At 37.0% G+C, this 12,229-nt stretch overlaps 2 protein-coding genes across 2 annotated transcripts in view; both read left to right on the top strand.

Moving 5' to 3' along the window:
• LOC144973219 (uncharacterized) overlaps window positions 1–12,229 on the top strand; it is a 498,849-nt gene that overhangs the window by 35,601 nt on the left and 451,019 nt on the right. The gene's annotated exons all lie outside the window — the stretch shown is intronic.
• The window catches only part of LOC144973210 (uncharacterized), a 659-nt gene continuing 225 nt past the window's right edge, over window positions 11,796–12,229 (top strand). Inside the window, exon 1 of the mRNA XM_078915377.1 lies at window positions 11,796–12,229. This exon is cut by the window's right edge and continues 225 nt beyond it. Coding sequence (XP_078771503.1) covers window positions 11,929–12,229 — 301 coding nt within the window. The 5' untranslated portion in view covers window positions 11,796–11,928.

Raw genomic sequence — 12,229 nt, 5'->3', positions numbered from 1 at the left:
GTCGTCACGCCAATTTCATCTGTGTTGAAGATCCGGTCTGGGGTCAACCAACTTTTCTATAGTCTGTTTAATGTTGTCGTAGAGCAGACCGACATTGTATTTATTGAATAATGTCATACGGGCTAGAGATGTCGGCCCCGGTGTGCGCAATGAAAAAACTGGGTGACCGGGTGTCTCTTAATCTTAACTCTTAAAAAATCCACAGGCCCATTCCTTGCCCGCCATCTGTTTTTTTTTTTTTTATCCAGCTAGTGGGGGTGGTGATGTTGCTCTTAGTGGCGAACTCAAATGCAAGAATTCTGAACTCCATCATCGTCAGCCCAAAATATATCCTGCTGGCTTGCACTTGCAGTAGATATTCAGCAAGAACAGCCTCTTGCTTGCTTATCGTCAAGCACACGACTGTGGTCACTTGACCACCCAAATCTGAATTTTTCATCCTCAAGGTCGATATTCCTCTGCCTCTTTTTTTTTTGTGATATCCCGACCCAAAGTTTTATAATTGAGACCTAATCCCTTGCGGTTGATTTAATCTGCTGACCCGAGTCCAGGACAAGTCTCACCCCCTGACTTACTTGACTTAGATGCCTTTCGCGTCTCGACCGAAAGATCGGGTCGCCTTGGCTGTTTCCAGTATTTCCTGTGTGAGGTGTCTCCAATATTGCCGGTCCTCTGCTAGGGTTCTCAGATTTTCAAGGTCCCCTGCCGTTATGAGACTAATGCTTTGTCCAAGTGTTGTGAGGTTTTTGTTTAGGATCACAGGGAGTGTTGTGATCGGTCTTCCTCTGAAAAGGTTCCCGTGTTTTTGGAAGTATCCCAACATGGCTTGGTTTGCTGGTATGTTTTTGTCAAGCATTAATTCCCTTGAAAAGAGACCCCTTTAGGTTTTCCTTTTTAAATATTCTTGGCATTTAAAAAAAAAAACTTATGTCGATGATCTAAATAAAAAGGAAAGAAAGAAAACATAAATTACTAAGATCATCCAACAAAAAACGTGTTCAATGTTACAAAATGATGAAAATAGTGTGGGGTCAAAGTTTTATGAGAGACTTTTGGCCCCATGGCCTCGAGACTTTTGACCCCCAGTTTTCTGTCACTGTCATCAATATTTTTTATTTTAAATAAAAAACTAACGAGAATTAATGAATTATTTCAACATTACTGTTTAACTGTTTATCAAAAACGAAATAATTAACAATGTGTGTGTATAACAATAAGTCAAAAATATTATACTCTTGAACCAATAGAAATGTATCTACGATTTAGTAGCAATCCAAATACATATAACGGAAGTGGTTGCCTGAAGCCGGTGATCGTGAAAATACTAACGAAAGAGTGAAAATGGAGAGGCTTCGTGTGGGAACAAAACAGACAATGGACGTTTCGGGTACAAACCCTTCGTCAGCACAACAATACACACATTATTGTGGTAAAAAAATAAATGCAAAATAACTTGTATCGTCTGTACTCAATGGTGGTTGCAGTATGAGTATAAATGAAACGTTAGGGGGGCGTGGGTAGGGTGTCCCATGTGTAGGACGCGAGAATGACTCTACCAAAAAAAAAAAGACTCTTAGAGTTAAATTGGCGTACGAAAGAGTCAGTCTCGCGGCCGCCAGATCGACTCTATCCACGCGAAAATGACTCTAGCCCAGGGGCGGATAACTGCTTACTTACAGAAAAAAAAATCTCTTGGGTTATTGTTCTTAGGGAGCGATGCGGGTACAGACCAGAGAGAGGGGCTGTGTATGTCTGTTTGAGTTTGTGCGGTATGTGTGCGTGTATAGATAACCACGCCTCTCTGACAATCGTCATAATGTAAACAATGGCAGTGATTGGTAGACACAGCAAACTACACATGTTTTACTATCGATGGTTTGTGCTTAAGTAAAATGCTCACTGACCTGTTCTACCGCTTGATCAATAGAACCATCACAGAAAATTATGTGTAAACCTAAACGTTTATAATCTGATCAAGAAAATCATGTGATAACCAGTCACCCATTTGGCAGTATGAAAATAATAACAATGATCAAAGAGGGGTCGATTCCATTTATAAACAACCAACTATGTTTGTCCGAGCACGTGTGAGGGTGTGTCGCAAATTCTATGTTTTGATTGGTCAAAAATCTATTGATCAATAAAGGTCTTATTGTGTGTACTCAGTTCACGGTCAGCTAATCTGGCCTTCGAGAACAACTCGATCGTGCACCCGAATATGACATCTACCAATAGTAGTTGTAGTGGCACTACTACTGTACTACTACTACTACTACTACTACTACTACTACTACTACTACTACTACTACTACTACTACTACTACTACTACTACTACTACTACTACTACACTGCCGGTTTATTAAAGAACACAGTATGTGCTATTTGGTTAACATTACATATACTGTGTTCTTAAAAACAACGGCACTACTACGGTTTTTTTGCCATTTCAAACGTCAAAATTTGCCATTAAAAATGGAAAAAATTGCCATCAAAATAGAAAAATTTGCCGCTAGTTTTACAAAAATCAAACATTAAAACAATATGTCGGTAAAAAATTGACACAAATATGGCATTTTGTAGAATATTGATGTCACAACATGTAAACATGAATTTATTTACATTTTGAATGGTTTGAAATAATAATAATAATATAATAATAATAATAATAATAATAATAATAATAATAATAATAATAATAATAATAACAATAGCCATAGTAAGTAAGTAAAAAAAAGGAAGGAAGGAATCAAAATATTTTATTAACTATTCAGCTTCTTAAAATTAGGGAAATCAAAGTGAATAATCGCATAAAAAAAATCAAAATTTGAAAAACTAATTAAGGAGAGGAAAAAAAAATAACTATTCACAAGGAAAGAGAAACAAAACCCATTTTCCATTGGGGGCACATTAAATTTGTATTCTCTACTTACTATCCAATTTTGAGCATTATTATTATTGCTTTATATTTCAAATAGGCCTAATGGGTTTTTGAGTGAAAAACAAGTAAAAAATCATAATCATATCATGAAAACTAAGTGCAACTTGTGGCTAAAAATGAAATTGCAATTCATGAAAAAATATTTTAATAGAACACTTTTTGTTTACATAAATGATAAATGTGATAAATTTCTTAGGGAAAGAATTAAACTTTAAAATGAAAATAGGAATTTCCTCATGAAATATCAAATCATTTGTCAGTTAGTTAGCATTAATTGTCTCGATTGTAGATTCTTGAAACTAGATAATTCTATTTTCTGTAGTAGTTATAGACAATCATAATAAATAATAATTTATTACTTACTTAACAAGTAGATAATCATTCAGAGAAATCATATTTTAAGAAACAAAAGTGTTTGCAGCATATTAGGATATAAATTGAAAGTACATTATAAATGAAAGTATAGCTTTAGTTTTTTGTTTTTTTTAAAACAAAAATTCGTCAATTTAGCCTAAAAACGGCGAAAATTGCGGCTTTTTTCGGCCAAATAAAAATTTGCGGCTTTTTGCGGTCAAGGGTGAAATTTGCGGCCGCGAAAAACTGTGGGGATACTACTACTACTACTACTACTACTACTACTACTACTACTACTACTACTACTACTACTACTACTACTACTACTACTACTACTACTACTACTACTACTGCCGTTTTTATTAAAGAACACAGTATGTGCTATTTGATTAACGTTGCATATACTGTGTTTTTAAAAACAACGGCACTACTACTACTACTACTACTACTACTACTACTACTACTACTACTACTACTACTACTACTACTATTACTACTACTACTACTACTACTACTACTACTATTACTACTACTACTATTACACTACTACTACTACTACTACTACTACTACTACTACTACTACTACTACTACTACTACTACTACTACTACTACTACTACTACTACTTGGGAACCATTAGTTTTAAGATAGACATGTTCAATATTATTTTGTTTTAATAAAACAAGTCAGAAGTTTGTAAATTTTTAAAGCGCTATTGCTTGACATCGTAGTTGGTAGTTCGTGAAGTGATTGTGCATATTAATTATGAAGATGATCTATACTTTAGGACATAGATATTAAGTGTTATAATGCGGCCAAGACCTAATATTAATATTTATAGTTTCTGACAGTTGGGGGGGGGGGGGGGGGTTGGTGGAATAGAGGAATGATGTGTGAATGGAATTGGGACCATTTAAAATTGTATTGAAAGAGGAGTGAGTAACTTAACTGAATACATTTGAAATCAGTTTTAATTTGTTGTATTAAATTGTTGTAAAGACGTCTGTGTGCATTGTGAAGTAAATTTGCTATGAGGATCATATAATTATAAGATCCACATATTTCTATTAATGTTTATTATATTATATTTGTTCGAGCAATGTTAACCCCTAAAATTTTGCTGCGGATAATAAAGATGTATTACTATTAAAAATACAACCCCCCAAACCTCACCTCCTCCAAGATCTTAAATTTCCATTTCACTCTCTTTTCATCTCTCTCTCCTTCCTCTATGTATTCATCTCTCCCTCTATCTATTTATATATTTTCCGTCTCTCTCCACCTCTCTCTCTCTCTCTCTCTCTCTCTCTCACTCTCTCTCTCTCTCTCTCTCTTTTTTTTTCTCTCCACCTCTTTCTCTCTCTCCCCCTTCCCCTGTAGATTATTTCACATGTCATGTTATTTGCTCGATTTCATCATCTCTCCCCTTCTTAATTCTTCCTCTCTCTCTTCTCTCTCCTCTCTCTCTCTCTCTTCTCCTCTCTCTCTCTCTCTCTCTCTCTCTCTCTTTCTTTTCACATTTTATGCCTCATGATGTATTATTATTAATCTAGAACTATGCTTATTTAATTAGTTTAGCAGCAGTACGTGGAAAGTAGAAAGCCAGCCTGAGATGTTGATGGTAAGGGGGATTACTCTCGGTTACTTGAATTTTTCAGGTGCGAGTTAATTCCCTTTGTAGAGTGCTTTTGGCGTGGAGAGAGTAGAATTGGCGTGGGCGGGGCTTACGCCAGGTAAACTCTAGAGTGTTTCTGGCGGCCGCTAATCTAACTCTAGAGTCTTTTTTGGCGTAGAGTTATTCTGGCGTGCTACACCGGGGAGTGATTGGATTGATGAGAAAAGGTCAGCGTGTGAAGGAACATACCGTACCAGAAAACATTGGAAGATAAAAGACATGTTAGTAGTAGCAGTACTGCTACTTCTACTGCCACCACCACCACTACAACCACCACCACTACTACTACTACTACTACTACTACTACTACTACTATCTATCTATCTATCTAAATCTAACTACTGATTATCTACCAATTCATAGCCATTTACCTTTCTAGCAATCTACCGTTTTCATCTCTCATTGTGTCAACTCATCCACTTATTTACCCATTTCCAGCTATCACTATCACCTGACTGTTTAGCCTTTTCTCCCCCCCCCCCCCCCCACTCTCTCTCGATTTTCCCTCTCTCTCTACCGGTCGCATCTTAACCCCCCCCCCCCCCCATCTTCTCTATCTATCTACCTCCTACATGCCTCCTGCCTGCCTGCCTACCTTCCTAACATCTATATACTCCACTTTCCTATCACGTTGATAACCGTCCGTTCGTTTTTTTTTATTTTTGCATTTCCTTCGCGAAGATTCGACCGCCGCTCTAAAACTAAAACTAACACCTTGCCCAACACCCCCCTAGGACATCCTACCCAGGCCACGCTAACGTTTCATTTAGATATGAAGTGAGTAGAAAAGTGCCAGAAGACAATAGAGAATAAAAAATTTTTTCGCGGCGGTGGTGGGGTTTGAACCTGCGACCTTATTGGTACGACAACTCCGCCTGGCAAGTGAGAGCGTGGCTCTACCGTGTGAGCTATCCACGAACACAAAAATATTCGTTTCAAACCCAAAGTCATTTCTAGATCCCTCTCTCACCCACTTCTTGAGATCGCCGATTCGTTCGCCACCATCGCGAAGTAATTTTGACCAGCAGTTAAGCTTAATAGCCAATATTCTCATCACAAACATATAACATAGAAACGATTGAGACATTGAGTATGCTCCGGTGTATGGGGTGAATTTTTAATTCAGAAAAGTGAGTGGAGCAGGCACTTATGTTGGTAACAACAAGATATGAAGTGAGTAGAAAAGTGCCAGAAGACAATAGAGAATAAAAAATTTTTTCGCGGCGGTGGTGGGGTTTGAACCTGCGACCTTATTGGTACGACAACTCCGCCTGGCAGGTGAGAGCGTGGCTCTACCGTGTGAGCTATCCACGAACACAAAAATATTCGTTTCAAACCCAAAGTCATTTCTAGATCCCTCTCTCACCCACTTCTTGAGATCGCCGATTCGTTCGCCACCATCGCGAAGTAATTTTGACCAGCAGTTAAGCTTAATAGCCAATATTCTCATCACAAACATATAACATAGAAACGTTTCATTTATACTGCAGCCGTTGAGTGCAGACGATACAAGTTATTTTGCGTTTTCTTTTATTTAATATTTGTTTTCAACGTTAATTTGTGTATTATTGTTGCTGACGAAGGGTTTGTACCCGAAACGTCCATTGTCTGTTTTGTTTCCATACGAAGCCTCTCCATTTTCACTCTTTCGTTAGAGTTATGTCCCTTGCTTTACTATGGTAAAATATGAACCAAAGAACAACGAAACAATTTAGTTGTGGAAATGGTTACCGTACCGTAAGTCGTAAGTTTTCTCAGATTGGACATCGGGACTTTTGACCCCCTATTATTACTTGTAGTATCTATCTAGATCGAGATAGATTTAGATAGTATCACTCCCTTGGGACTCTCTACTCACAAGCAGACTCTCCACTTCACGGGAACACTTCATTCATACCTCAACTTCAACCACCGAAGTATAGGGTGGGAAATTCTTACTCTATCACTATCACTATCTCTATCTCTCAGATTTGTTTTATTTGTTTTCAACATGGCTTTAAATTTTGATGAACTTGATGATTTCTTGCAGAAGAAAATATATCCAAAGTCATGCTTTGGTAACCCAGGAAAAAAGAAAAATTTCAGGAGAGCAGCAGCAAAATTTCATTTGCGAGAGGGGATCCTCCACCGTTTTGTCAACCGTGGGAATGAAGGTGAGTTAATTCCAACGCAAATGTGGAGATGAATTCTGTTTGTGTTTGATTTGACATCCCAATCAATAAGTAAGCCTCCACTTGTGTCCAGGTGCGTCGTCACTAGAATATTCCTTTAAAAGCTTACAAACCCATATTGCATGTCACATTATTGCGCAAAAGTAAACATAAAATGAAGCGGACTGGTTCGACATTGGAAGCACAGTCGATTTTTTTTTTTCACTTTAGAATAATATTGAATATTGTGATGTGATTTATGAATCTAATCTATATTAATATTAGTGTTTGCACTTTTTAGCACTCGAATGCATTGTATGACGACACAGCTATCTGAGTTAAGTCTGCCCCAAGGATGACTCTACTTGGTCTGCCCTTAAGTAATAATAAGTGTGGTGGTGGTGGTATGTGTGTGTGTGTGTGTGTGTGTGTGTTTGTATATGTAAAAGCCTCAAAACATTATTATCTATTCTACTTATTATTATATACTTATGTATTGTATTTTTAGATTTACCAGTGATTCTGTGCTCGATTATAACCATTTTAAATTGGCTTCACGAAACAATGTTGATCCCCAACCTTATTTTTTTTATTAAGATTATCATCATTTGATAGTTCCAAAAGAGATTTAAAATTACGTCACCAATCTTTGTTGCGGATATGGTAGATTGAGTAGAATAAATTATACTCGCAATGAAAATTAAACTTCAAAAAAGGACTGAGAATTAGGACCTAACAGATTTTCTTTGTATTGATTTGAGTCAACTGATGATAGAATTAGCCTGAAATAAAATGGTTTGAAAGTTACTCGTATATCACTCTGTAAAAAATAGTTTTATAACTTTTAGCTTTGCCAGTAATACTGTGTTCGATGATAAAAATTTTGCATTGGCTATTCGGAACAATATCGATCCGTATCCTATTAAAAAAATATATATATACAGTGGAACCTTCCGATAACGACATGCCACGGGACCGAGTTTTTATGTCGTTATCCGGAGGTGTCGTTATTTAGAGGTTTCCAAGATGGCGGACAAAGTGGGCGTGGTAAGGCCCGCGGGACCAGTTTTTATTAACATTGACAAAACATTGTAGTATATTCCTCTTGGAGGGTTCTTGTGCGTGTGTCTGGATGAGACTTTTAGGTGATCTGAACTGAGTACACTGATTGTGTGCTCCTGGAATCTACATCTGTCCCCTATTTAAACCATTCCCCTTTGTCTTACTTTTTCTTATGTCATTTCAATTGTAAATCTAGAATGTTTTTTACTATCCAATTTTCTTCCTTTTTACTGGCGCTGATATGACATAGATGTGTCACAAGCGCTGTAAAACCCTTTAAAACAAACAAAAACAGGTAATTCGGACGCTGCGAGTTAGATAAAATTCCTCCTCCTCCCACAAAAACACTACTATACACTACTACTACTACTACTTACTAACTACTACTACTACTATACTACTATACTACTATACTACTATACTACTACTACTACTACTACTACTACTACTACTACTACTACTACTACTACTACTACTACTACTACTACTACTACTACTACTACTACTACAACTACTACTACTACTACTACTACTACTACTACTACTACTATTATTATTATTACTATTATTATTACTATTACTACTTCTTCTTCTACTACTACTACTACTACTACTACTACTACTACTACTACTACTACTACTACTACTATTACTACTACTACTACTACTACTACTACTTCTATCATCACATAATATCACATTTTCCAAGATTTTGTGTTTACTTGCTTACACTTACATTTATACCATGGTTTTTATTAATGCATATCAGCCAAGATTCGTCAAAAAAAGCTGCGTTCTCATTGGTTTCAAAAGCTGCATTCTCATTGGTTCAAGCAGGATCCGTTTTTTTAAAGTTTGAGTACTCATACTCGGTATTTTTAGTATCAGATATCTACGAAAACTGCCCAAAATCGCCAAAATGATGTCGTTATTCGGAGGTTTTATCAAAAAGTGCGTCCGTTATTTGGAGGTTTTTTTTTACTGATCTTACATAGGAAAACAATCGGGACCACGGGTCAATGTCGTTATCAGGAGGTTGTCGCTATTTGGAGGTGTCGTAATCGGGAGGTTCCACTGTATAAATAAATTAATAATAATAATAATTAATTATTATTATTATTATTATTATTATTATTTATTATTATTATTATTATTATTATTATTATTATTATTAATTATTATTATTGTTGTTGTTTTTAAAACAGGTCCTTGCTTTGTGACTTGCCTCTATTATAATCGATAATTGTTCATTTTCTGTTCTTTGGAGCTGTGCTTATCTTTAAATTATACTATTATTTTTTGTTTCCAAATATTTTTGTCTCTCTTTTCTAATTTTGTAACTGTTTGTAGATATATTTTATTGAGCCTATAATTTGATAAAAATGCCTGTAAAATTATCTGCAGAAAATGTATACTTATCCACGAAGATATCAAAACTTTTTCGCCATCTATTTGCCTACAGTTATAAATCTATGCTAATTTAACAAGATGTACAGATTAAACGTTTTATCGAGTGCCTTTAGAGTCCTTTCTATTGGCCCTAATTTCGACATCTACGTCACAAGCTCTACAGATGCTTTGGCGTATCCTATCTGGGGTAAAAGGTTAACTGCTCTATTCTCTGTCTTATTTCAATCATTTTTACTCACCAAAATGATAAAAATCATGACATAAAATCAGATAGTTTGCCTTTAAGTATATAATTACCTCTTTTTCTTCTTCTTCTTCTTATTCTCCTTCTTATTCTTCTTCTTATTTTTGCTTTCTCTCTCTCTCTCTCTCTCTCTCTCTCTCTCTCTCTCTCTCTCTCTCTCTCTCTCTCTCTCTCTCTCTCTCTCTCTCTCACTCTCACTCTCACGCACACATTCACACACACGCACTCGTACATTTTATATACGTGCAAATGGCCACAATATTCAATTATTTTACACAGGATTCTTTTTAATTTAACTGTAAACAGATACATTAATGACCCTCTGTCTCAATGCAGTGTTATCTCTGTGTGAAACATTGATTTTGAAATTGAAATCACAAAAGCTGAATGACCCTTGGTGTAAACCTTACATCACTACCACCACCAACAATCATCACATCACCAGCACCACGACCAGAAATAACCAAATTATTCACTTTCTCTAATAAACTTACTTTTTGTATGAAATTAATCCAAGTGTGTATGTGTAAGTGGTTTTTGTTTTCATTCCTCCATCAAATTATAACTGACTTTTTTTAAAAAATCCCATTCAGAGACATCTTTAAGAGTAATCAGAGATGAAAAGGAAAGAGAAGAAATTGTCTCAGACACTCATGCAGGCTATGGTGACATTGACAGTGTAGAATCCAAGGCTCTAGGAGGTCACCTTGGTTTTGATAAAACGGAGAAAAAGATTGCTTCAAGAGTGTGGTGGCCATCCATCCGTGGCGATGTAAGAAATTATATTAAAGCATGTGATCTTTGTCAACTCAGAGCGCCCCGTCTTCAAAACGGATCAGAACAGCTGCATTCTGTTGAAATACCGCCACATCCATGGTCCCAAATTGGAGTCGACATTTGCTCCTTGCCAACATCCAAAGAAGGGTACACTTGCATGGTGGTTGCTGTTGATTACTTCACTAAATGGACCGAAGCCGAAGCATTGCACAAAAAAACTGCGGAAGGAGTTGCAAACTTTCTGTATAATTGTATTTGTCGCCACGGCTGCTTCGATATACATATCAACGATGGAGGCCTCAAGTTTGTAAACAGTATATCCGCCGAACTCCATCGATTGACAGGTGTCAAACAGAAAATTACAAGTCCCTATCACCCGCAAACCAGTGGACTAGTTGAGCAAAGCGATAGAAAGATTCAGGACATGATGATGAAAATTTTCAAAGATGCTTCACTCGTGGACGACTGGCCAAAAGCGCTCCCAGGCATCCTTTTTGCAGTTCGAACAAGCATACATGCTTCCACAAACTTCTCTCCGTTTTTCTTACTGTATGGAAGAGAGCCCAAACTACCAATAGAATTGCCAGGATAGCAGTTCTCCGCCAACGAATCTTAGACTGAGTTTTCATATTCAAAACAACAGTTTTCATCCGATAAAATACAGCCTAGGAATGAATGTGCTTCCACAGACAAAAGGCGCCTCGACGTTTCTTTTAACATTAGACTACCTGTTGAAGAAATGGAAACACAGGAAGAAAACAAGAGAAGACGCAATGAGAAATATCAGGAGAGGCAAAAGAAGCAGTATTGTAAAAGAAGAGCGGGATCCAAATTTCACACTGGAGATACTGTACTCCTGTTTAATTTGCCATGAGCGGACTTCAAGGGTGGAAAAACTGCTGATGTATGACTTGGTCCTTACGAGATAGTTACACAGTTCCAAATGGGTCATATGAGCTGGCAAATAATGGGGTTTTGATAAAAAATAAGGCTAGTAGAAGCAATTTAAAGGCTTATTTGAAATGACAATGTAGTTTTACATCGACAACATCATCTCTACCAGCACCAAATCCAACGATGAGCAAATTTTCTTCACGAGCCTCTAAAAAAACATGCATGAGCTCTAACGCACCGGACAATGACATTTCAGTGGCTGGAGAGACAATTCCTACTGATGCAGTGTTAATCCAACAGACATAACTTGGAGTAGAAAGCTTCGATGTGCTCGGATTGGATTGCCAGCTCCCCAAAGAGATTCCAGATCGGCACTTGACAGAGTTTCTTGGACCACCAGAAACTACAAATTCTATTCTTGGCTATGAGCCTTGAAATTACTGGTTCCCAGGATTACCTTGAAAAGCATAGGGCGCTCACTGTGTCTTTCATGCGTGAGAATGGCGAGGAATTCACAGGTTATATTGGCATGGACATTGATACTTACTTGAACTTGTCTGGAATGGAAAGTGATCGCACTTGGGGAACAGGTGTAGAGATAATGTGCCTGGCAACATTGCTTAAAACGGTCATTTTCATTTATTTCTATACTGTTGTTGGAGGGTCTAGACAATGGATTCCATACAAGCCATACTTTGCTTCCAGCAGTACCGATGGCAATGCCA

This window comes from Berghia stephanieae, chromosome 5 (genome assembly GCF_034508935.2).
Source record: "Berghia stephanieae isolate SIO BIC M18660-M18661 chromosome 5, UCSD_Bste_1.3, whole genome shotgun sequence".
In the NCBI taxonomy this organism is placed as follows: domain Eukaryota; kingdom Metazoa; phylum Mollusca; class Gastropoda; order Nudibranchia; family Aeolidiidae; genus Berghia; species Berghia stephanieae.
This window is presented reverse-complemented; position numbering and strand designations above follow the sequence as displayed.